At 44.0% G+C, this 26,458-nt stretch overlaps 1 protein-coding gene across 5 annotated transcripts in view; it reads left to right on the top strand.

The window, feature by feature from the left end:
- Positions 1 to 26,458, top strand: part of MCTP2 (multiple C2 and transmembrane domain containing 2) — a 124,625-nt gene that overhangs the window by 46,115 nt on the left and 52,052 nt on the right. For 4 of the 5 annotated variants that reach the window (XM_088656588.1, XM_035130470.3, XM_088656587.1 and 1 more), the window contains 9 exons: positions 5,438 to 5,602; positions 6,650 to 6,780; positions 12,321 to 12,507; positions 13,850 to 13,943; positions 16,111 to 16,213; positions 16,890 to 16,992; positions 21,351 to 21,452; positions 21,700 to 21,774; positions 23,140 to 23,259. In XM_088656588.1, the coding sequence (XP_088512714.1) occupies positions 5,438 to 5,602; positions 6,650 to 6,780; positions 12,321 to 12,507; positions 13,850 to 13,943; positions 16,111 to 16,213; positions 16,890 to 16,992; positions 21,351 to 21,452; positions 21,700 to 21,774; positions 23,140 to 23,259 (1,080 nt within the window). Of the gene's footprint in view, positions 1 to 5,437; positions 5,603 to 6,649; positions 6,781 to 12,320; positions 12,508 to 13,849; positions 13,944 to 16,110; positions 16,214 to 16,889; positions 16,993 to 21,350; positions 21,453 to 21,699; positions 21,775 to 23,139; positions 23,260 to 26,139; positions 26,330 to 26,458 lie in introns of those variants that run through there. The other variant, XM_088656589.1, reaches the window with a different exon arrangement.

The raw sequence follows: 26,458 nt of genomic DNA, 5'->3' as shown, positions 1-26,458 counted from the left end.
TTATTATGGCCCCTTTAAGGACATACTGTCTCATTTATAGACGATGCTTTGTTTTTGAAGCTCTCTTGCACAATGCAGCTGAAAGGGGAATCCTGTAGTGGTTAAAACATCAGGTTTAGTGGTAGGGCATTTGCATGCAGAAGGTCCCAGCTTCAACTCTCAACATCTCCAGGTAGGACAGGGAGTGTGTCCTTGGCTAGGGATCTGTTGCAAATCATGGTAGACGATGCTGAGCTAGATGGACCAAGGATCTGGCTTGCTATAAGGCAGCTTCCTATGTTCTCAATCTAAACACTATCACAGGAGTGTCATCTAGCCCAGCCCCCTGCAATGCAGGATCACAGCTAAAGAACGCCTAGCAGATGGCCACCCAGCCTCTGCTGAAACAGCACCAGTTCAGGAGAGCCCACCGCCTTCCGAGGGAGTCAGTTTCACTGTTGTACAGCTCTTGGTGTCAGAAGGTTCTTCCTACTGTTTAGTTGGAATCTCCTTTATTGTAATTTGAATCCACTGGTTTGGCTGCTCCGCTCTGGAACAGGAGAAAGCAAGCTTGCTCCATCATCCATGTGACAGCCCTTCAGATACCTGAAGATAGCTATCATCTCACCATATTCCTTTTCCAGGCTAAACATACCCAGCTCTCTGAACTGTTCCTAATCAGACTTGGTTTCCGACACATTATAATTTGGGTCGGAGTTCTCTGCACCCATTCCAGCTTGTCAATACTGTACCCTGGCTTAAACTGTGGTTCCCAGAACTAGGCACAGTATTCCAGGTGGGGTCTGACCAAGGTAGACTAGAGCAGTACTATGACATCCGTCAATCTGGACATTATACTCCCGTTGATGCATCCTAGAATAGCATTAGGGTTTTTTTTGCTGCTGCATCACACTATTGACACGTTAAGCTTGTGATTTACTAAGATCCTTTTCACATGTACTGCTATGAAGTCAGGTATCCCCACATCCCATAATTGCGTATCTGCCTAAGTGCAAAACCTTACATTTGTCTCTACTGAAATTCATTTTGTTAAGGTCATGTTGAATCCTGATTCAACCTTCTGAGGTGTTAGCTACCCCTCAATTCCGTAATCCAAATCATTTATAAAGATATTGAACACCTCCAGGCCTAGAACAGAACTCCATGACACCCTACGTGTCATTTTTTTGAGGGATGACAAGGAACTACAGTGGTACCTCGGTTTAAGTACACAATTGGTTCCGGAAGTCTGTAATTAACCTGAAGCGTACTTAACCTGAAGCGAACTTTCCCATTGAAAGTAATGGAAAGTGGATTAATCCGTTCCAGATGGGTCCGCGGAGTACCCAACCTGAAGCGTACTTAACCCGAAGTATGAGTGTAATTGGTTCTGGAAGTCCGTACTTAACCTGAAGCGTACTTAACCTGAAGCGAACTTTCCCATTGAAAGTAATGGAAAGTGGATTAATCCGTTCCAGATGGATCCACGGAGTACTTAAACTGAAAGTACTCAAACCGAAACATACTTAAACCAAGGTATGACTGTATTAGTGGGCACTCTTTGGGTTGGGTCAGTCAACCAGGTACAAATGCACTTAACAGTAACATTGTACAGCCCACATGTTACCAGTTTCTCTGCAAGAAAACCATGAGAGACTTTGTCAAAAAGCCATACTAAAATCTGGATACATTACATCCACAGCATTCCCCTGATCTACCAAACTTAAAAGATTAGTCTGGCTGCTGTACCTTCTCTTCCAGCAGGGTATCCACCTTACACTTGCTGTATGTGTAGCTTCATGCATCAAGCAGGGAAACGAACAAGGCTTAGGTCAGGCACCCCCAAACTGTGGCCCTCCAGAGGTTTTGGCCTACAACTCCCATGATCCGTAGCTAACAGGACCAGTGGTCAGGGATGATGGGAATTGTAGTCCAAAACATCTGGAGGGCCGAAGTTTGGGGATGCCTGGCTTGGGTGCTGTTCACTGCTGCTCCTGCTGCCTTGCTGTGTATGTCTCTTGATCCTACATATGTGGAAACACAGCACTCTGGGCCTCAACCTTAAACTCTCCTGCTCTCGCAAACACCCTTGTTTACTAGCCCCGTTCACAAACTTTTGTTGTGAGCTCCCATAGACTCAAGAGCAGCTGTGATAGAACTGGTGGCTGCTGGCTTCTTGGGAATTATAGTTCTGTGAAGAGTAAGCTACCATTCCCAGAATTCTTAGGAGGCAAAATGTCATTTCAATATGCTTTAGAGTCATGTTCTGTACACAGCCTAAATGCAAGTATGCACAAATATGACTTTATATGTTGTGTGAGTGTGTTCAGGAGGGAGAGCAAGATGAAAATGTAATCGCACTTGAAGAACTCCAGTGTTCCTCTAATATGATCTCCAAATCAGAGGTCAATTTTTTTAAAAAAAATGAAACGTCTTCTTCCCTCTTTTCCCTCACACCCCCTGTTCTCTGAGTCTGGATTTCACTGACAAGGAAATTACTTCAAGAAATGATCCAACATTGTGTGTGTGTGTGTGTGTGTGTGTGTTGTTTTGCCTCTCTGGGAGTGAGTTTCAGCTATCCTCTCCCTTCTCCCATCTTCAGAAAAGAAAAGAAAAAAGAGAAAGAGAAAAAGGTGAGGGGAGAACAGGCTAGGATTGGAGGGGAGGGGGGGCCTCACTTTGGATTTTAAACACAGTGAGCTTCGCACATCAAACAGGGCTGTGCTTTGCGCTAAAATGTTCAAAGTACGGTGGAGAGAGATAAAGGGCTTTGATGGGATGTGGATATTTCCCAGGGACATTGCAAGCAATAATCCAGATGTTCTTCTGTAACGCAACGAGTGTCCGCGGATAGACCAGGAGGTCCCAGCCAAGTGCAGCCTGCTGGAGGGCCTTGGCCTCTCCTCTCTCATGCTGTTCTGCCATATGGAAGCAATCCCCCAGCCCCTTTTAATGGCCAGCCTCAGATTCCGTTTTCGCAGGCCTCACAGAACCTAAGTGGGCCTGTTTTTATGGACAAGTTAGAAAGAAGCCTTTCCAAGACAAACATCCAATTGCAAGGGGGGGGGGAAGAGCGGAATTAGGACATACCAAGCCGCAAAATTATTTTAGAGCATATTTCACGGAAGCGGGGCTGTTTTTCTTTGGCAATTGGCAGATTGTAGGCTTGCCCTTTGATCCTTTGGGGACATTTCCCCCATTTCCTTTTAACAAGGGGGAGTAGAAGGGTGCGGGGGGGGCGGCTAGAGTAAAAGAAAACGGGATTTCAAATAGTTTGCTGCTTTTAGGGAGAAAACGATCAGTGGGGACTTTGAAGTATGTCCATGGGAACGGGCAGGCTTTTGGGTTTTTTTTGTCCTGTGAGACAAAACCTTAAAAAGAAAAAGAAAAAGAAACTCTGCAGCTGGATTTATGAAATCTCTCTCTCTCTCTCTCTTGTTAAAAAAAGTTGGAGTTCTTAGCCTCGGTACAAGGAAAGTCAAGATATGTATTTCCAATGGAATGCCGTGCTTGTATAGACATAAATGGATCTGTGTGTGGGATTATAGAAGGTGTGGGTGCTTAATTTACAAGAAAAATTTCAGCATGCTATGTGCATGTGTCTGGGAGAGAGAGTGCACACACAATTCTCCTGATTAAGACATTTTGATAAAGGTTTGCCAAGCAACAATTGTTTAAAAAGGCCAGTCTCTTTTCTGAGCTTTTCCACAGGTATTGATTTATATAGAGGTGCTCCACGCATGCATAAACATTGCTTGATTTTTTTCTATGCTTGATGACTGGGTAAGTTAGTGGAAATTTTGTGAGGCATTGCATTTGAGCCAATTAGAGAAGTTCTGTCTCTGGTGGCAGCTGTTAGTGAGCCGTCACAGATATGCAGGTCACCATGTGATGTTACCTGCAGTCATCAAGTGAGAGAGTGGGGGAGAGAGAAAGAGATTTTCTGTAATGGCTCTGAATATCATCTTGACACCCTGGTCTATGCCCCTGGATCATGGCTAGCACAGTCAGGGTTAGGACATTCTATTTGGTGGTGGCCAACTTGCTGAATGTCTTGCCAAGTGAGAAGTGAGACCTATTGCTATGCTGGAGAAATGCAAATACATTTCCTTCTCTTGAGCTTCTAGTTAATGAATGTGTTACTTTAAACCACATGATGACTCTGCTTGAGCCTCTGTGTCTCAGTTAAATCCACCCCTAAAAGCTGAGCCACTTTGTTTGTTCTCTCCAGACAAGATGTCTGCTGCTTTCTCTCTCTGATCTGCACTCATCCTATAAATAGTTGCTGCATGAATAAAGCCTTTGAACTCCAGAAACAGTACAAGCTTATTAGAAAATTGGGGCTTTGTGGACACTTGGCACGCTTTGCACCCCACATCTCAGGATTTTTTGTACTTTTCTAAAATACCTAAAACACTTTAACACAGGCCTGTCCAACTGGTTGATCGCGATCTACCGGTCAATCGTGGGATGTCCTTAGTAGATCGTGGTCGATCGCGTAATCCCTCCCCCCAAATCTCAGCAACTCTGGTCTCCCCCCCCTAAAAAAGGTTCAACAACATTGGTCAATCCAATGGGTAGATCACTGCCAGTTTATTTATAGCAGGAGTAGATCACAGTCTCTTGGAAGTTGGACACCCCTGCTTTAACACATCGATCTAATACTGGTACCAAAAGGTATAGTTTGACAGATATTGGCTTGATAACACTTTCTGGCCATGGCCTAGTGTCCAACAACAACAACAACAAAATTAATTAGTCGCTTTTTCTTGCCAAAGGCAACTCAAAGTGACTTACATTTACCTCTTTATGCCTTCCCTCCTAGAACAGAAAATTTGTACTTTGATCTGAGTTTGCTCTCCGATGCAGTGCCCAAGGAGTGTCTATTTAAATAACTAGAACAATATTTCAAGGAAATTGATTTTCTAGACACTAGCATTCCCATGCGGTGGGACACAATGAAGGCCATCCAGAGAGGGCACTGCATTGGTTAGGCAATAAGGGGGAAAAGAATATGTGTTCAGGAAACTTGCTTAATCACCACAGAAATTAAAACAAAGTGCTCTAGTGTAGAACAGGCACTGCAAATCTCTTAGATTTTGAAAACAGCCTGGTCTAACTTAAAATTACTTAATTCATTAAAATTACTTAGTTCAGCTAGCCCAGGCACCCCCAAACTTTGGCCCTCCAGATGTTTTAGACTACAATTCCCACCATCCCTGACCACTGGTCCTCTTAGCTAGGGATCATGGGAGTTGTAGGCCAAAAATCTGGAGGGCCACAGTTTGGGTATGCCTGATCTAGCCCTTCTTTCTACTGATCCTGTGTGTGTGTGTGTGTGTGTGTGTGTGTGTGTGTGTGTAGATGTATGTTTGCATGTATACATTTTTAAAAACAATGTATACCCAATGTATACATGGGAAATTTATGGAATTGTGCTTGTCTCATCTTTTTTCAGGCAAGTGTCATTCGATCCTTGAGGCTGACGGATTCCTGGCGGAAGGGTCAGCTGTGGAATGGGACGGTGACCATCGCCTTACTAGAAGGGAAGCACATCCCTGCAGGGGGCATGACACATATATTTGTTTTGTTGAAAATGGGAGAGCAAAAACACAAGAGCAAGGTAAGCATGCTAATGGAAAGGGCTAACCACTGATGTTTGTTTCTCTTAAGCGTCTGGTGCTGGTGGCGGCAGTTGTGTGCGTGACCGCTCCAACAACTACATACCACTAGATATTTAGCGCATATTCTGAAATGATTCTGAAATGCCAGCACACAGCAAGGGAAGTTAACTATGAAAGGGCCAAATAAAGCATTTTGTGGATAGCTAATCATGGATGTTCAACTGTGTGTTTTTTGGTTTGTTTGTAAACTGAAATACAGCTCATTGCGTTTGTATTGTGGGTGCTGCCAACTTCTTTAGAGCTGAGCGGGTGTTTAACCCTTGCCACCCCATGCCATTATCAAGATTAAATGCAAAGTAACACGTCGTCAGGCTAGGAAGGGGGGAGAAGTTTGACTCAGTTGGCATTTAATGACAAATCCACCTGTTTTGCACTTTGCAACACAGTATGCAAACTGAAACACCAAAGCTTTCCTTCAAAATTTGCACTTTCACAGTGGAGTTCTCTAGTCACATGATGTGTACAGTAAATGGTTTAAGTCATGCTGGCCACATGACCCAGAAAACTGTCTGTGGACAAACACTGGCTCCCTCGGCCTGAAAGCGAGATGAGCGCCGCAACCCCATAGTTGCCTTTGACTGGACTTAACCGCCCAGGGGTCCTTTACCTTACTTTTACCTTTACAAATATGTGTAGCAGGGTAAAGTCTGCATGCTAAGCAGATGCTCTGCCATTGAGTCATGGCCATTTTCCTTCAGGAGCAACACAACAGTTTATCGTACCTGCTTCAATATGGCTACCTCTCGGCGTGTTTTACATTTGCACACCTGTTCAATTTGTGTGTCAAAGATTTAAGTCCTCCGGGGTCGACTGTTTCCTGCACCAGTGTTTTCTGCCCTTAATATTGATTGTTTTAGATTGTATTTGTGTTCTCTCCCCCTCTCCCCCTTTTGTTTCGGCAGATTGAATTTTATTCATTTGTTTGTTTTAACGAAAGCAACAACCTTTTGAAAGAAAAATAAACCTTGTAACTGCATGTTTTCTAGACACTTTGTAAGAGTGCAAATCCACAGTGGAGGGAACAATTTGATTTTCACTACTTCTCTGACAGGAAGGATGTGTTGGAGATTGAGATCTGGGGAAAGGATAACAAAAAGCACGAAGAAGTTTTGGGAATGTAAGTTTTTTTCCCTCTCTCTCTTTAAAAATGTGTTTTGTGAAAGCCTTGAATATGAATGAAGATGTGGGGAGCAAAATGTGGATTAATCTCTCTTGCTCACTCGTTCACTCGCTCTCAGTGTATTTATTTATTTGTTGCATTTTTATCCCATCTTTTCCTCCAATAAGCTCAAAGTGGCATATGTGGTTCCCCCCCTTCCTCATTTAACCCCCCACAACAACCCTGTGGGGTAAGCAGGCGCGTAGCAAGGGAGGGGCGTAGGGGGTACGCCGCCCCTAGCTCCACTCTGGCGGGGGGGGCAGCACCCCCGGCCCCTGGCCCGCTTCTCGCCTCCTCCACCCGAGCAGAGTGCACTACAGAGCAGGTTGCCAGGCCGGCGCCGGCAAACCACGAGCAAGCCATTTGCCGCCACCGCCACTGCCCTGCAACCCACTCCATAGCGCAGCAGTGCCAACCCGGACAGATTGCGCCGTCTGGGCTCGTCCTGGCGCGTGCGCTGTGCGCCGTGACATCACGACGCATGTGTCAGGATGCAGGATGCATGCGTACTGCGGAGCCCCGCCCCCAGGGGGTGCCGCCCTGGGCAGCCAAGCGGCACCATTTGCCGCTGGGGGTAGATCAGGCTGAAAGGTGGCGACTGGCCCAAGGTCACCCAGTGAGCTTCATGGCTGAGTAAGGATTTGAATCCTATCCCTTCCTGAAGATATCAGTGATTGAACCTGGGACCTTCTGCTTATGAAACAAATGCTTTTATTACTGAACTGCAACCCTGCAGTTCGCAAGGGATTACCGTATTTCTCTGTGTATAACACGAGGTTTTTTGACCCAAAAACAATGTCAAAAATTGGGGCTCGTCTTATTCACGGGTAATAGAGTGTCATGACATGCGATTGGTTGTAGCTGGGAGCTGGAGCTGGAGATTGCCAGCGGCATTTTTGCAGTTGATTGGCTGCCGCTGTGCCAATCAGGCGGGCGATTTGGGACCACTGGCGGCGAGCTCATTCCTTGAATATTAGACTGACGATGCCTTTTAGTGCCTGCTGAATACCTTCCTCTTCCAACAAACCTTTTAATGGGAGGTCTTTATCCCAGTTTGCACCTGTACTTCAAATTGTTTTTATATTTGTAATTGTTTGCATATATATTGTTTTTACATATGGAGTTGTGTTTTTAGGCCATGTGTTTGCTGTGCAGTCACTTGGAGATATTTTATGGGACTCGTAAATGAAATCAAATCAATAGTGAAATGAGCATAAATGTTTTTTTGAAAACGATTTACAAGATTCTAGGCATCAGCAAGGCAATGGTATGAAATAAATTTATGTGACGTCAAGTTAAAATAAAAACTAATTATCTGTATGTTTTAATATCTCACTCTCCCACCTCCCTTTCTCTCATTTTAATTTTATCAGTGTTTAATTACTTTGAAATTATTGTTTTTTTCCTATGCTTTTAGCTGTTTCTATTTTATCTGTAAGCTGCCTTGAGTCCCTGTCTGGGAAAAAGGCAGGTATTAATAAGTATAAATATAAATGTAATAATATTAGTAATAATAATAGTAGTAGTAGTAATAAACAACTAAATAGTTTAAGTGAAAGTTTAAACAAACAAGAGAGAAAGAGAGATGAAATGTCAAGTTTGGGTGGCATCTGATATATTCCTGCTGATTGAAACCATCAGGTAAAGCAGGGTTAAATGGTGCTTTTCTCCAAGGCGGAAAGATTTTTGTACAGCCACTAACTATTCAAACCATCTGGGATCACTCAGACCACAGCCCAGACTTGATTGCACAGTTTTGCTAAGGAATTGCAAACAGAGTTCCCACCTGTGCCGGGACAGCAGATCCCACTCGAAACACATTTGCACGCTTAAAAAATAAGTGATTAAACTTTATGCGATCCAGTGGTACGAAAAGACTCAGTTAAGAAATGCAAACACATATTGAGTTTTAATGTGGCAATCCAGCTGTTTAATTGCTTGTGTGTCTAATTGTTTACACAGCAGTTTATCTCAGTGCAATGCTACAATCCGTTTGCATCCCCCCCCACCTTGTGAGCATCAGATGGAATGCAAAGAACCCAGCAGTGATAGTTCCAAAATGGTCTCCCCCAAGGCGAGGGACTCGTAACTCTGCTGTAATGTCTACAACTGTTTACTGTATGAGTTGTTGTCCCCTATGTTACGTCTCCTCAGACCTCCTCTAGTGGCATGTCAGCCATGCACATCAGGGGTTGGGATGCCAGAGAAATCCAAAGCAGTTTGCATTTAAAGACAAGGCTCCCCAATTTGTACTTTTAAAAACCCAAATCTTTAATTTTATTTGCATTTATCTGAATTTTAAAATGTTGTTCTCCAGCAAAGTCATGTGTACAAAAATGCAGAGACTGGGGTAAAGTGTGTATAAAAATGGATAAAGGTAAAGGGAGCCCTGACCATTAGGTCCAGTCGTGACCGACTCTGGGGTTGCGGCGCTCATCTCGCATTATTGGCCGAGGGAGCCGGCATACAGCTTCCAGGTCATGTGGCCAGCATGACAAAGCCGCTTCTGGCGAACCAGAGCAGCACACAGAAACGTCGTTTACCTTCCCGCTGTAGCGGTACCTATTTATCTACTTGCACTTTGACGTGCTTTCGAACTGCTAGGTTGGCAGGAGATAAAAATAGATATAGCAGTTTAAAAGAAGGTACAAAAATTCATTAGATTAGGGGAAACAGCTTTGTAAACATGTGTATATCAGAGGGAAAAAATGTGCATGTTAGGAGAAATTTGCACTAAAGTGTAGATGAATTTTTCATGAGGACTTTTTTTTAAAAAAAAAAGTCGCAGACTGATGTGAAAATGTGGAGCACTGCATTTAGGATTGGGAAAATGAGAAATGGGGAAGAACTGAAATTGACAGATTTGCCTGTCTCCAGCAGGGGCAAGATGACTTACAGAATTAAGAGGCAATCTGCATAATATTCAGTTCTAACAAAGAGGGAGGTGTGTCACTCTCACCTTGACAAGCATTCATGGGGGAGGAAGGGGAGAATTGGCTTTCTGGGAGGTTTGCCAGCCATTACTGATAAGCCTGGGGTGGGGAATCTGTGACCATCCATTCTAATGCCCATCATCCCTGGCCATTGTGTATGCTGGTTTGACCTGATGGAAGTTGGGGTCTATCAGGATCCGAAGGCCTACAAGTTCTCCACACCTGTTCTATGTGATTGAAAGATGACTTGGTTGCATGTCTCTACTGACGAAACAAAACCTAGGGAGCAGCCTGAGTCAGACCACCTAGCTCAGTAAAGTCTTCTCCAACTGGCCAGGGCTGTCCAAGGTTTCAGACAGGGTTTGCTCCCAATCCTACCTGAAAAGGTTATGGATCAAAGCATGCTAAGCAGATGTTGTACCACTGAACTATGGGCCTTCCCCAAGTATGTTCAAGTGCAGCCTTTTAAGAGCAAACTTTCAGTTTCTTGTGCAACTGGCAACCAGTTCCGCAAAGATATAAGCCAAGAGTCGCTTCATTCCCTTGGTTTAAACACTTAACGAAAGCAAATACTTTGAATGACTTGCAAATGGATTGCTTAACCTCCATTTTACTCCACCGTCTTTTCCACCTGGAATGGCATTAGCTAGAATGTTTCGGGGGGGGGGAGGTAGAGGTTTTGTGTGCCCACCCTTCCTCTCCATAACTGGCTATTTAGAAGTAGAAAGTCTCTGCAATTTAGAGCAGATGGCTGGCAACCACTGTGGTTCTACAGCTGGAAAGGGATCAAACTGGAGTAATGTGTGCCCCCTTTTACCTATAAGGAACCCAACTGGGGGGAACCTCTGAGGATTTTTTTTAATGGCTATTAAGAAAACACCTAAACAAGTTTTTGTTTAAATGAAAACCTGTCGACGGGCCTTAAGCACCAAAAGGCTGTTCCAAAATCTTCCCATCTCTGCCTGTGTTTGGAAACTCAACTCCCACTGCATACCATGGCAGCAAAACTCTTTCTCTTCGAGTCTCTTTCAGTTGGAAGATGCAAATGTCTGCTTAACTTCTTCCATAATAACTTAAATCTACAGAGATTCTTGAAAAGTTTCCCCCATGTATTTCCGAGTAAAATGTATTTTAATGCTTTCACTCCAGGATTTTTCACAGCTACAAGTCTCTCCCTTCCCAATTCTTGGGAAATACATATATGTTTTCGTTGTCCTCCTCTTTTTTCAAAAAAGTATATGACACATATATATGTTAGGGGTAATGTAAGTTGAGTGGTTGATATTATCCAGCTTCACGAGGAATGTACACATCATCTGCCCATAAAGAGGGAACTGGGCATGTTTTCTGCTTAATATACATAATTCCAACAGGTCTTTGGGAACATCCATATGTTGCCTGGGATATTACCCTAACATAAATAAATCTTTAAAAATTGTTTGTGTGTGTGATGAAGAAGGTGTTGGAGACCCTTCTCTGGAACCCCCAACTATCTGAGCTTTTCTTGATCTAACTCACTTTAAAGACAACTGTGCACATTGCAAGAAGTGTATAATGGATGCTGTGTATAGCAATCTATAGTACAGTGGAGCCTCGGTTTACGAACACGATACGTTCCATGGAGCCATTCGTAAACGGAGGCGTTCGCTCCCCGAAGGCACGCTTCTGCACGTGTGCTTCTGCGCATCCGACGCTGTGGAACCCGGATGTAAACACTTCCAGGTCTGCAGCGTTTGTAAACGGAGGTGTTTGTAAATGGGACTGTTTGTAAACCGAGGTACCACTGTACTGTGCTGATGTTCTATCCTGTGATTTCCTCGACTATTCTTGCATCGATTTACAAGAAAGAAATTGCATTCAGAAATTATCAAAGGAGAGAGAAAATGTTGGTGAAATTCTCACATGTGGAGTGCAGGGTTTCCCTCCCTCATTCACCTTCCTTTTGTGGTTGCCAAGGAGCCTGGCCCTTGCATTGTGGGGCAGATCCAAGATGTCAGCCAGTAGAAGGCTGATGAAGGAGCTTGAATAAATCTGCCAATAAGGATTGTAGAATAGCCAAACGAATGAATCTAACTTACTGACTTGTCAAAGTCTTATTGCTCCTGACAATCATCCTTTGATGGGGTGCGTTCAGAATTGAAATTAACTTTCCAACAGAGTATCCACTCAGCCCTCCCAAGATTATGTTTCGATCAATCACCCTAACATTGAATGCAGTGGCCAGGGGGTGTTTGAGAGTGTCCTTTCTTTCATTCTGCAAATCATCTCCCCAATGATTTTCATCCTGCAGTCTCCCTGGGTGCTTGTGCTTCAGATGTGCAGCTTAGGGTGGTGCTATTGTGAGATAACTCCTCCCATAGTGCTTCCCAGATCAGGAAGCATGGGCCACTGGAGAGGCTGGAGAAATGTTTACTGGTACGTAAACTCTTCTGCAGATGAAGAAAACTTGTGTGTGTGTGAAATTGGAGGGCAGATTTCAGCACAGCACTAGTAGTACAGTTTGCATGTTTTCTGAAACGGCTGCTGCACATTAATTCCAACCCCCTTTGCTTCTTTTGGTTTTAGGTGTAAAGTTGATGTTAGTGCGCTCCCTGGAAAACAGGCCAACCATTTGGAATTGCCCTTGGAAAAACAGCCTGGGTCCCTGTTGATGGTGATCTCTGTCATTCCCTGCTCAGGAGTTTCTATCTCTGATTTGTGCGTTTGCCCTCTGGGAGACCCCAGTGAGAGGAAACAACTTTTCCAGCGATATGTGAGTTTGAAGGCCTCCCCTTCTCCTTAAGGAAAATCAGGAGTGTGTGTGTAGAAGGGAATTGTACCAAAAAATGACGTCAAAGCCCAGATCCTAATCACATGTCTGTTAATGGGGGAATGAAATATATCTCACACTAAATAATATGGCTGGTGTGACTTAATCAATTGTCTGTACAGTTAGCCCCAAGCCATATGGGTGGTTTGCATCAAAACAGTAATTTCCTTTACTATTACAGAGCAGGAAAGAGAGAGAGAGAGAGAGACGGTTCTTTCTCCATCTTCCCCAAATTTGTTTCAGCTCTGTTTGGCTCTTCCGATGTGACAATTAGCTATCAGATCAAGTTTAGTTAATTATAGAATGAGAATGGGGAAACTTTCCCATCCAAATGTTATTCGACTCCTGTTCCATCAGCCCAAGCCAGCAGGGCCAATGGTATGGGATAATAATGGGAGTTGCAGTCCGACAATATCTGAAGTGCCACATGTTGCTCATCGTTATACTAGAGCACTCAACAGGAGTAGCCTGTGCCACTTAAGTAGGGTAGGTCACTGGTTTTAAATACATCCTCCTTGTGGCGAAAAGAGGGGCAGATAAGTAGAAAGCATAGCCTTCTTGTTGACATGCTTGCCTTCTATATGCAGGGAGCCCCCCCTTTTTTTCTTCCAACTAGGGAAAACGTTCAAATATGAAATTCTCCCAAACATCCCCTGCAGTGCTGCAGTTCAGGAAAATACCCTAGACTGTAGGAGTGGACACAGCTGGTTCTTGAAATCGGATTGACTCCTTGTGCCATCCTGGGACACAGCATCCTTATAGATTCATTTAGATTCCATTCTTAAACATTTTAAGAATGTGCATTTTTCTGTGCACTTGTATGCGGTGGTGGGGAAATGCCAGAAACATTTAGAGTTCTGTGAACAATGTATGAAATATAGGGTACAAAACAATCCAGAAATTTCCTTTCCAATACAAGGAGGAGTTAAAAATGACAGCTTTCTTTTTTAAAACGTTCCGTGCTATTGTGCTTTTCAGGCATTTATTTTTATGCAAATAGAAGGAATGCAATTTTAAAACAGCTATAGATATTCAACTTCAATGTGTCATCACCAGAAAATAAATTAGTCATGAGTTTATTGTTCAGGGGACTTGAGAGGGCAAGGAAGAGCCTTGAGCAGATCATAATTAAATGATTTCTTATAGTTTACTTACAGAGCTGTTGTCTAAATCACTATTTGGCCTTGCAAAGAATTTGTTCTTTAAAAAAGGCATAATACAAATGTGTAAATAAAATAAATGTTTAAAAATATTTTAACTTCTTCTGACAATGTTTTCGTTGCAGTGCATAAGGAACTCTTTCCATAACATAAAGGATATTGGATTTTTGCAAGTCAAAGTATTAAAAGCTGCTGATCTGTTGGCTGCTGATTTTTCTGGTATGAAATATTGCTGATCTAGACTTTAGATTATTTCCCCCCAACATGTTATAAAGTTCCCAGTGTTGACCCCTTTTTTATCTTATGAAAAATAGAAAATACCAAAGAGAATACATATATGGTAATGGCATTTTTAAAGTGCATGCGTATTTCATATTTATTTATACAACACGATCACATCTTACATGTGTTTAACTTGTGTCATTTCAATGATACACGGCTGAAAACAGGCTGGCTGAAATCATGCAAGTTAAATCCAAGCAAGGTGGAGAGCTTACTGTAAAATCTCGTTTTTGCACTGGGTTCCTTTGGGGGTTACCTGGCATGCAGAAGTGCCAGCTTGGCCCCACGACTGTGGGTACCTGGGGCTGTGGGTGCCATGCAGGATGCATGGCTCTGGCACCAAAATTTGTGGGTGCCTGGCCCCTTCATGGGGAATTTTGTGGGTGCTCTGGCACCAAGGGCCCAAGGGAGTTGGCACCTATGCTAGCATGGAAATAGATTTTAAGCTCTCCACCTTGCTTGCTGGGCAAGGTTTGCTTGGTGCATTGGCTGTGGAACTACTAAAAATTCTCTCTTCCCCACACCTGCTAGCCATTGGGTTGCTCCAAGGTTTGGCTACATGAGAACTCTTGGAACCGAACCACCTTGTAAGATGTGATCATGCTGTATTTCAAACTTTTCTAAACCGTTTAACATTTTTCAAATCTGTAAGCATTGTAAACAGTGTACAATGTAAAAACAAGTGAAGAAATGCCATGGTGCACCTGCATCAACACAATTAGACACCTTCGCCTGCCTCAGCTGCAGCAAAACATGTCTTTCCCATATTGGCCTCTACAGCCACAGCAGACACTGGAACCTCCCAACAGCTTGATTTCACCCGCAATGGCACACTCCTCCATGGTCTCCCGAGATAAACAACAAATATGGGTTTCAGTCAATAGAGCAGTATAAAAACATAAAAATAAATAAAACTGATTTAGGGGGCCCACGCACAGTAAACCAGGGCCCAGTGTTATGGGCCAGGGAAAGCCTGGCTTTAGTATGTATAGTAAGATTCATATACACATTAACACAGAATGAAAGCTAGCAAACATATTGTTGTGCTGAATTTTGTCCTCCAGTTTCTCTGCAGAACAGATTTTCATTTTTATATAGTATGTTCAGGGCGCAGTAGAATGCAATCTACAGTTGTACCTTGGATCCTGAACGTCCTGGAACTTGGATGTTTTGGCTCCCAAATGCTGCAAACCTGGAATCGAGTGTTCCGGTTTTTGAACATTCTTTTGGAAGCTGAACATCCGACGGGGCTTCCTCAGCTTCTGATTGGCTGCAGGGACTTCCTGCAGCCAATCAGACACCACAATTTGGTTTTCTAAAACAGACTTCCGGAATGGATTCTGTTCTACTTCCAAGCTACGACTGTACTATACAAAGTAGAATCTCACCTGTTGCTCCACCCACATTTGCCTCTGGCTCCTCCACCCACCACTGGCATGCATCCCCTAAGGCTGAAAAAGATTCCCCACTCATGACCTACAGCCACAGTTAGACCTGGGTGTGAGTTCCCGAGACTTATTTTAGCTGATGCTACTGGTTTGCACACCACCTAAGCTGCCTTTCATCTAACATAGATCCCTGCTCGATTTAGAGAAACAAACGCACACAATTGAAACATGATAAACCCTGTTTTAAAATTATAAGGTTGCAAAACATTTTTCAGCAACGACAACGCCCCACATTTCAATAAGTACAGAAATAATTCACACAGCGACAGCACAACCTTGAGCAGACCGTTGTAAGGAAAATGCTGCCTCTTTAACATGCTGGGGCCGTAAATGAGCGAGTTTTGCAAGGAAAGGATACCATTTGCGCAGCACTGTTTGTCTCGTTTTGCAATAACTTATTTCCCTGCAGCAGAGTCATTTTCCAGTTGCCCTCACATAGCCCTCTGCTAGCTGAGTAGAACTTTTCTATAGTTGAAAGGTTTTCTAATATGCGATTCCTGCAACTCAAGCAAAAAAATGCATTTCTGAAAAGGCTATATTGGAAGCTCTGAAATGAGGGAAAGTGTCGTCAAGCAGTTTACCAAGATAACTGGCAAGTTTTTCTTCAGTGGTCAAATAATGCACTAACAAATTATATATCTGGCTTTCCTTCCCAGGAAAAAGTGACCCCTTTTGTGTGTTGGAGCTGGGGAATGGCAGACTTCAGAGTTATACTGTTTACAAAAACCTTAACCCAGAATGGAACCAGGCCTTCACATTGTAAGTGGATTTGCAACTGAAGCTTTATGTTAAGGTAGTTCTTTGCTAGCCTTCATTGAAAGATTCCATAGAGCAGGGTTTAAACTAGTTCACAGAACTTATCAAGACAATTTAAGATCAGCATTGATTCAAGAGTCATCGAAGCTTGCCTATTTCTGTATTGCAGAGGAGTTCTGCATAATTTTATTTTCTTGAATCTACAGCAGCACAATATATTATTAGAATTAATTATCTGAGGCCATGCAAAGAATGATTCTATTTAGCTAGATGCCACTGATGTCAAAATGTTTAAGTCGAAATGCATTTTTTCAAAATACATCTTGTGCCACCCTCCTTCATCTATTACCCACCTTTAACCAGCAGGGCTCAGGGTGTGCTACAGTAATTTAAAACACAGAATATCAAACAAATTAAAACAAATTACTATTACAGGAATAGAGTGGTTCCTGAAAAAGATACACCTCTTAAGTTTTAGAACTTATTTATGTGACATAACACACTGTGTTTGCATTGCAATGTTGTAAAGCACATAAGGTATTTTGGTTATTATTGTAATCTGTTGGCCTCTTGCCATAGACTTCTTTTTTGTCAACTTTTAAATTCTTACTGAGAAATGCATTCCGTTCGTTTAGATCTTGACTTTTGTCATTCCTTTGTTATCTGTGAATCTCACCAGCCCCGTTAAAGACATCCACGATGTTCTAGAAGTGACGGTGTTTGATGAAGATGGAGATAAGCCTCCAGATTTCCTGGGCAAAGTTGCGATCCCTTTACTGTCTGTGAGTTTTTCTCTTCGGCTCTGCGTTGTCGCTCCTGCCTTGATGGTTTCAGTGGGATATGGCTGCCTGGCCTGTTGCACGTAGGAGCTGCGCTGAAAAGAACAAAGTGCTTTGTGATATGTACGCTTCAGTCAGTATTTATGATGGTCCTTTATGTTGCAAGTAGGGTAGCCTTTCAGTCAAATGCTGTGATTAATTGAGAGAAAGAGAACGGAGATAACGTTGGCTCATCAGCTTGATTTCCCTTTGGAATATAGTATTATGCTATATCTCCCCCCCCCTTTTGTACTCCAGGTGAGTAGTAGCAAATGAGTTGCTACACATTTTTCTCCAGGTGGTTTCAGAACTCTCTTAGGTGCCTGTTGTTGCCAATTTATGAGTGACAATGGACATAATATTTAAAGAGAAGTCAAGAGTGTTCTTCCCTTTCATTGCGGTGGAACATGTCCTCATGGTGCCTGGGGTGGGTGTGCAAAGCTATGCAGGGGCGGGGGCAGCAGGGTATGGAGGGCAATATGAGAGGACACAGCAGGGCAGGCAGGCATTTCCCAGTCAGTCTGTACTGGAGTGATTGGAAGGGTGTGTGTCTGTTGTGTCCTCCTGACGCCCTGCCAGCCCCATGCTGCTTTGCGAAGCTGGGATGTGCAATCAGACTCAGAAAGCAGTATGGGGCTGGCAGGGGCAGTGTGAGGAGGAAAATGCACCCTTGAAGAAACCTTGCCTGGGGCAATGACCCCTCCCTCACCCTGCCCATGCTATGCCTCTAAAGGCACCTTCTTCCCTTTCGTGGCATTTTGATTGACAGGTGTGCATTCGGTTCCACAAAGGCTGGGTCAGCAGTTAGCCTTGGCTGTCCTTGATGGTGCTTATAGCATGGGCGTAGGCAGGGGGGCAGGAGGGGGCAATTGCCCCCCTAGAAGCAAAAGGCTGAGGGGCACAAGCACGGCAGCCCCAGGCTCCCGCTCCTGGCGCGAAGCTCCAGAGGCGCGCGGGGAGCGTAAGCGGAGGAGCGCTAAGCAGGAGTGGGGAGCGTAAGCGGAGGAGGCAGCCACAGGCTCGCGTTCCCCTCACGCCTCTGGAGCTTCGCGCCGGGAGCGGGAGCCTGGGGCCGCCTCCTCGGAAGACCGGGGAGGCGCAGGCAATGTAGCCCCACCCACATTCCCACTGTGGCCCCTCCCGCCCCTTGCCACGCCCCTTGCCCCCCCTAATTTTTATCCTGGGTACGCCCCTGCACGCTATGCCTCTAAAGGCACCTTCTTCCCTTTCGTGGCATTTTGCATGACAGGTGTGCATTCAGTTCCACAAAGGCTGGGTCAGCAGTTAGCCTTGCCTGTCCTTGATGGTGCTTATAGTGGGATTGTATTTTGGGGTTTTTTTGGGGGGGGGGGGAATTTGGCATTACCAGAATGCTTTAACAGCAAATTAAAGTTACCAGACGTCCCCGTTCCCTGGGGACAGTCCCCAGATTTACAAATCAGTCCCCAAACAGAATCCATTGAAGTTGAAAAGTGTCCCCGGATTCATTGGAAAAAACCTGTTAACCTTACAGTAAATCCATCTTCCCAGGGAACTCTAGGAATTGTAGCTCTATTGGGGGAATAGGAGTCTCCTAACAATACTCTGCACTCTCATGAAACTACAGTTCCCAAGATTCTTTGGGTGGAAACCACGATTGTTTAAAGTGTTATGATACTGCTTTATAACGTTATATGTTTGAATGGGTCCATCTGGATGATACCCACGAGTCCCTTTGAAACCTGTGATCGTCTGTATAGGAGGTTAGAATCTATAAGTGGAAACATCCTGAACTGGCCAGACTAGTTCCTTTGAAAGATAATGGCCTTAGCTGGCCAGTTAAGTTTCTGGCCACTTGCATATCTGAAGAGGTTGTCCTGTTGCCATATAGAGACACACGGATGGACTTTCCCCCACCTTACCTGGCTGTATGCCACCTCGTCCTAGAATGGAGAACAATACACTAAGGGTGTGTGTGTGGAGGGGGGGGGGGTCTGTGTGGGAGAGTTTTGGCTGATGCTCTGTGCTGGACCCAAAGCTGTGACTTAAGGCTTCACCCTAGTGGGAAAGCAAAATCTGCTGGGGTGTAAATGCTGGGGCCCCCTCCATCCTATGCTCGGATTGTATATATGTGTAAATAAAACCATATGTCCTATAGATACAGACTCTATTGACCTTCATTCCAGGAAAACTGAACCCCGGGTAAGCACAGGTACCCTTGGAGTCTCTTGCTGCTTGGAGATTGGGGTTCACTCAACAATACGTATAGTATTGTTGGTTGGATGCAAGCCTTAATTTTTTAGATTAGAATGGTAGTTTTATCACTTCTAAGTTTCATATTTCTCTTTTGACCTTGAACACAGCACTATCGCCCCCTTTTTTCACAATGTCCTTGACTTTGGGACTGTGTTAAGCCCCTTCTGTACAGGCTATAGCTGCTCAATGCTTGCTCAGACTTTTTTTTTTTTTGAATGGCCTGCATCATGTGACGGGCCGTTTGATGTTTACAGGGAAGGAACAACTCCTTAACATCTTTTATTCAATTTTTGATGACTCTGTTAATTTCTCCCTGAGTCCTCGTATCCCTGATGTTACTGGACAGGAGCGGTGTGAGCAGCTGGTCTCCTGGAGAGCAGGCGCCTGCCAAATGGTCTATGCGAGAGGCAGCCGGCTGTGTGAGATGACAGTGAGAAGATGTTAGATTCTGATTCCACCCCCACTCTTGATTTTATAGACATTTGTCAAGTGTCCCTCAGGATTTGCATAACAAGGCAGGCAAGAGGAGGCAGCGGGAGGGGAGGAGAAGTCGCTCTGTGTGTGTCTGCAATGTGAGAAAATTCCAAACTATTTCGTCTAGTTTCTTTGGCCACATTCACACCATACATTTAAAGGGCTGTGACACCCTTCTCACCATTGAACACCTCCTTCGTTCTTTTAGAATGGCAATGGCGCCCACCTGAGAGGTTGCGGTGAGTTCTGGGTGGGGAAAAAGGGCTACCTACACCACTCACAGAGCTACAATTCCTAGAGTAGCTGAACTATCTATCCCTCTTCATGGGGAACTTTGGGAATTGTAGCTCTGTGAGGGAATAGGAGCCTCCTAACAAGTCTCACTGTTTCTTTCCTGGCAACTAAATATATGTAACGTAGGTGAGCCTCCCTTGGGAAATCTGGCATATATTTGGCTGATATTTGATATCTTCTGGGAGTGGGACCATAGGCCATGGTGTTCGATGGAGCTTGGAAGTCTCAAGTGTATACTTTCCAAGTGCTGTGGGGGGAAAACAAGACATCCTATTTCTTCATGTGAGATCTCGGCGGCCATTTTGTCCGTCGCAATCTCACGCTCTCTCTCACACCTTGCTCTTGTCCCGAAAAAGGGGCCGCGATCTTGTGCAGTACCCAGTACTGCATGTTTTGGGGTGCCACACAATATCTCGCTCCCCAAAAGTGCTTTTGGGGGGGGGGGCAGAGCAAGCTGCGCAAGCCTGGGAGTGCGTCCCGGAAAACACATGTTCCAGTTTTGTATCAGAAACAGTTGGAAGGTATGTATAGTGATCTTCGGCATTTTAAATATTCCACATGCTTCACATTTCGTGTCTACAGCAATCTTGCAAGATGGAGGAGGTAGGGCGGTCAGAGACTGAGAGATGGTGGCTTTCCTAAATTCATAATTGAATTTATGGGTTCTTTGGTAGTAACTTTGCTTCATCAGTTGTTTGAAAAGCACCCCCCCCCCCGGCCAGACAACCTATTGCTATTTGGAAGGAAAAGAACTATTTAAAATTGTAAATAACCAGGGCGAACGATTCCCTACTGGCTGATGGGATTCTGGAGTGTGCTTTGCTTGTTGGCTCTGTGTTCTGTTTTAGACTTGCTTCAGTCAAGAATAATACCCCTAATGTGAAGCTGGACCCTGATATTTTAAATCTCTGCTTTTGTTTTCTTAGCCAATTATGCTCTTTTAGGGCATGATCTCTCCAGTTTAAGAGAAATTCAAGCAGAGTAGTGTTTAGCCCTTGAACTGATGCCTGTAGCAGAATGAGGTGCAGAAGACCCAAAGCTGGCATTTAATCTGTATATTATATAGGAATTGGACTTTCCCTCTTCTCTCAGCCAGCATTCACCCCACTGTGGTGATGAGCAGCACTCAGAGGCTCATGCTGGAGTCTCTCTGGGAATCTCTTTGCCTCTGCTCATTCTCCTCTTGCATATTAAACAAAAGCACTGCCTCTCCAGCGTGGACCCTATAGCATTGCTCTGAAAACTGAAGCGCATTCGATGATATTCAGTTGAGATTCTTATCTTTTTCTCATTTTTTAAAAATATCTTTTAATTTGCAGATTAGAAACGGTCAACAAAGTTGCTACACACTAAAGAACAAAGACCTGGAACTTCCTTCAAAAGGTGTCATCTACTTGGAGCTGGATGTCCTATTTAATCCTGTAAGTCGAATGGCTTCAGAGCACCGCCCTTTTCCTAGGAAGCTGCCTTACAGAGCAGATGCTCCACCAATAAGCCTGGCTTGTTGTCTGGATAAAATGGTTTAGGGGAGTTTGGTGCCAGGAGATCTAGTAATGTTCACCGGCCTGGATGGGTTAAAAGAGTTGGTTGCTTAAGTACCAACCAAACCAAGATGGAACATCTGAACATAAACACCAAAGTCATGCAATTATTTATATTCTTTCAAAGGTAAAAGCCAGTATCAGAACCTTTTTTCCACGTGAAAGGCGGTTTTTGGAAGACAACCGCAAGTTTTCAAAGAAGGTATGTTTGTCTCTAAGCTGGGATTGTCTTTGTCTTTTTTTTTTTGTAAACAAAATTTTGTACATAAGGAACAATAGTTTGTGGCCACAGAACATGGAAGGCTTTGTTTTAAACATAAGGAGAGTTCCAAATTGGAACTCTTTAGCTTGTTTCAGATATACAGTGGTACCTCTGGTTAAGAACTTAATTTGTTCCAGAGGTCCATTCTCAACCTGAAACTGTTCTTAAACTGAGGTACCACTTTAGCTAATGGGGCCTCCCGCCGCCGCACTATTTCTGTTCTCATCCTGGGGCAAAGTTCTTAACCCAAGGTACTACTTCCAGGTTAGCGCAGTCTGTAACCCGAAGTGTTTGTAACCCAAGGTACCACAGTACATAGACTGCTTTTTGGTCTAAGGGCTCCCAGACAGTTGCACAGCCTATTGATACAAAAGAGAGCTGCAATAAATGCACTAAAACTACCCAAACAATATAAAATAGCAAAATCATCAAATACCCACCAGTTGTACTGAATTTGCATTCAGGCTCTTACTACAGATGTGTCTCCCCAGCAATCCACCTCTCACTTGCAAATTGGGCTAACTCACTTACATGTACTGGCTGCTCCAGTCCAGGCATCCCCAAACTGCAGCCCTCCAGATGTTTTGGCCTACAACTCCCATGATCCCTAGCTAACAGGAGCAGTGGTCAGGGATGATGGGAATTGTAGTCCAAAACATCTGGAGGGCCGAAGTTTGGGGATGCTTGCTCCAGTCTCTGACCTAGGAGCAAATCCACAGCCCCATGGGGAGTTCCCTCAGCCTCATCACATGCCAAAGGAGAGACCCAAAAGGGTAACCTCCTCTCTTGAACAGCTCATCTGGTGTCAACTGACCATGAACAATCACTTCCAAATAAATACCACGTCCCCTGCCCCTGAAATCAGCTAAAGCTGTAGCAAAGTTCTTGCTCTTCACAAGTCTCGCTAGCTGGCCAAACCTCGCCTCTACAGCAGGCTGCTGTTCTACAGGTGCAGTGGAAAAGGGCTGGGGAGGCTAACATTGGTACCCACCTCTCGGCCAGTGATCGTCCTGTGGCTACCTGCCTCCCTTCAGTAATAGTTGTCTCCTATTATTTTGTCCTTTAGCTTTGGTGGAATAGTCAGGGAGGAGTAGAGAGATTGGTTGATGCATTCCAAGCACACAGGCTTAACTAGAGAGCCTGCATTTCCACATGCAGAAAGGTTAGATAGATATGTAAGAGCTTGCTTGCTTTATTTATATATTTTAATTCTTTTTTTAAATCATGCCCCTGTTCCTTTTTGTTTTGTTTTTAAAGTCCTCCTTGTTTTGAATCTTCTTTTCCTTCTCACCTCATGCTCACCAGATCTTGTCGAGAAACGTTGACCGTGTGAAAAGAATCACTATGGCAATATGGAACATGATACAGTTTCTCCAAAGCTGCTTTCTGTGGGAATCTCCTGTAAGGAGTGTGATAGCATTTGTGGTAAGTGGCTAAGCCTTCTCACAGAATTAAATGTGTTCTCATAAATGGCTTTTCTCAGTAGATGACTGTGAAATGCTCCTTGTTATGATGGGCTGTGTATGTGTCTGGAGGAATGGGTTATTTATATTTCAGAGAGCCATGTGGAGTTAAATAGCACCTGTATTCGGAGGTCTAAGTCTAATTTGGAGATAAAGAACCATAAGGAGTAAGAGCTTGGGCTTTGAATTTGTCCCCCACCCTCAGTTAACAGCGTTTGGAAAGCTGACTGAGAGAGCAAACAGGTCCCCTGGTCACATTCTTTCCCACTGTGGCAAAATCTCTGTTCGAATTATAGAAATTGGGTTGCATCCAATGACACTTTACTCAGAGTAAACCTATTGAAATTAAGGGGCCTAAATTAGATATACTCATTAATTTTAATTGGTCTACTGTGAGTCAAACTCAGTTGGATAGAAACCATTCTCCCTACATTGGGATATATACATATAAACTAGCATGTGCAAATTATTTGCAAATGTGCCCCCTTTCTTGGCAATGGAAGAGTAGTCACCATTAACTCTAGCGTAATGTTTACACTACATTTCCAGGCAAGCATATAAATCCTGCTGCAAAATCTAGTAATAGGTGCAGAATCAAAGGTCCTGATAACATATATTCAAAACCACAAGTTCCAAATGGATATTTGCAGCCGTAAGAACTAGAAATTGTGTGGGCAGTGTCTGGTAGATTGTCAATATTTGGGGATGGGTCTACCAACATCCATATACCAGCTGGCCTTTCCCAAGTTGTGCAGAACAACCAGGAACAGGTAAGTCTGCTCATTTATTTGTATTTAGGCCACAAAATTGCATTTTGATACAGAATCTGGTGTGTGGCCTTACATAATATACATACACAAACACACTGAAATTTCTGCACATAGTCATACGTCATAGATAAATATCTTGCCTACACCTAATGTGATAGCTTTGCCTATGACCCCATACCTGCAGCAGCCATTGACCAAGACAGTGAGAGCTAATCTTCTGCTTGCTCATAACAAGGTCATCATGTTGCCACATCTAATTAGCTACACTGTGCTGTGACAACAATACCACGTGATGTCTTTATGGAAGCGGTGATGGGACCCTTTTCAGCCTGAAGGTCACATTCCCTGGTGGGTAACCTTCTGAGGCAGAGTGTGTGTTTCATGTTTCAGTGATGGGTGGTGCCTAATACAAGCAACAGATTATATATATATGCCTTTGTATAGTATAAAGTACTAAGGCAGGAGTGGGGAGCCCTTCCCATTCCAAGGGAGACATTTCCTCATGGGGACCACATACCAGGGCTTGGTGGGAGAAGAGAGTATGACCAGACACACACATCTCTATCCATCCTTCATCCAGGCAAAATGACAGAAGGAAGTCTAAGAACTGGGTCAGAGAGGGTTTGTGAGCCTGGGGAGCATGGCCTGCGAAGTGTCCCAAGCAGAGGTGTAGTGGTCTGAGGTTGCGCAGGGCGAGCGGGGTCACTGTCAGGCTTCAGGGAATCTGATTCCCCTCCCTTACGGCTGGCAGCCAGCAATGGGAAAACAAGAAATTCTTACCATGTTATTTTATTCAAAATTCACAGAGAGAGATGGATGATGCCGACTCTCAGATAATGGCATTGCTCCAAGTAAAGTCCCACCCCTCTGCCTCTCCTATTCTACTTCATCCCTGCACCGGCTGACCTGTGCTTTCTGCCTCTGAGCTTTCTGTTCTACTATTCTCAATGCATGTCGGGTCCTAAGAGGGGGGTGGGGTTCAGGAATGTTTTCCAAAGACACTGAATCTGTTGGCTGTCACTCCCCTGGTGCTTCTTCTTCCTGCTACTCTCCTGCTGCAGCTCTTCCTCTCTGCAGCCTCTGAACTATGACCTTCTGCAAACCACTATTCTAAATCTATACTGTCCTCCTGTTCTTGGGAAGGTTCAGGAAGGGGTGGGCGGTCCTCACCATTCCTCCTCAGTCCAGGCCCTGACGGTCACAGGCCCATTACTATTTCTGCAGCAAGCCCCCTTTTGTCCTGGAGCCCCCCAGTCAGCCTGAAAGGAGCACTTTTTAGCCATGGAGAAGACTTCTTGCCCTCTGTGCTGACTGGGGTTCCTCACCCCTGCAGTACAACAAACATTATTTCTGAACTGAAAATCATAACAGGAGAACATTCAGCACTGTCCTATTTATTATTATTATTATTATTATTATTATTATTATTATTATTTAACTGTGTATGGTTGACCATTGATAAAATTATCTTGGTTTATTAATGAAATAAATTCTCAGTCTTGATTTGGAGTCACTTGCTCATTTTGCAGAAGTTTGCGTTCTGGTTCTAAATTGTGACCTGCCCTTAGTGGGTGGATATGATTCTGGGCTGATTTGTCAGGATATGTTGATAGACCTTTTCCGTTCCACCTCTGAGTTTCTGCAAAGCCTCGTTTTCTTTAAATTAACGGTTTGGTTACACCCTAGCAGCTCTTGGGTGTGCCACTTGCCAGAACTATGCAGGAAATAATTCTGCCCTGATTCTCATCATCTTTGGTGGTTCTCTCACTCTTTAGCCTATATTGGTTGAAAATAAAAATAGGAAAGAGTCTCATCAGCAAGTCCCAGCAGCCAAAATCCCGCTGTTGTTTTTCCCCCAATTGTGACTTCAAATCTATATCCTTCCTTCTCATCCACACACACACACACACACGCACGCACAAACAAGCACACAAATTTATATATTTAATTTATATGATTTCATTTAGGAGTCTCACCCCACAAAATATCTTGAAGCAATCTCGCAGTTAAAAGCCTCAATGACAAAACAATTAAAAACAATTCCATATATGTTTTCGTGTGTGTTTTAATAGATCATATACAGTGGAACCTCGGTTTATGAACACCTCAGTTTACGAATTTTCGGTTTACGAACGCCGCAGACCCATCTGGAACGGATTAATTCACTTTCCATTACTTTCAATGGGAAAATTCGCTTCCGTTTATGAATGCTTCAGTTTATGAACAGACTTCCGGAATCAATTACACCCATGCTTCGGGTTAAGTACGCTTCAGGTTGAGTACTCCGCGGACCCGCCTGGAACCGATTAATCCACTTTCCATTTCTTTCAATGGGAAAGTTCACTTCAGTTTATGAACACTTCAGTTTATGAACAGACTTCCAGAACCAAT

The sequence above is a fragment of the Zootoca vivipara genome, chromosome 13 (genome assembly GCF_965207765.1).
Source record: "Zootoca vivipara chromosome 13, rZooViv2.hap1.1, whole genome shotgun sequence".
Taxonomy (NCBI): domain Eukaryota; kingdom Metazoa; phylum Chordata; class Lepidosauria; order Squamata; family Lacertidae; genus Zootoca; species Zootoca vivipara.
The sequence above is the reverse complement of the archived record's forward strand: the minus strand, read 5'-3'. Positions and strand labels throughout refer to the sequence as shown.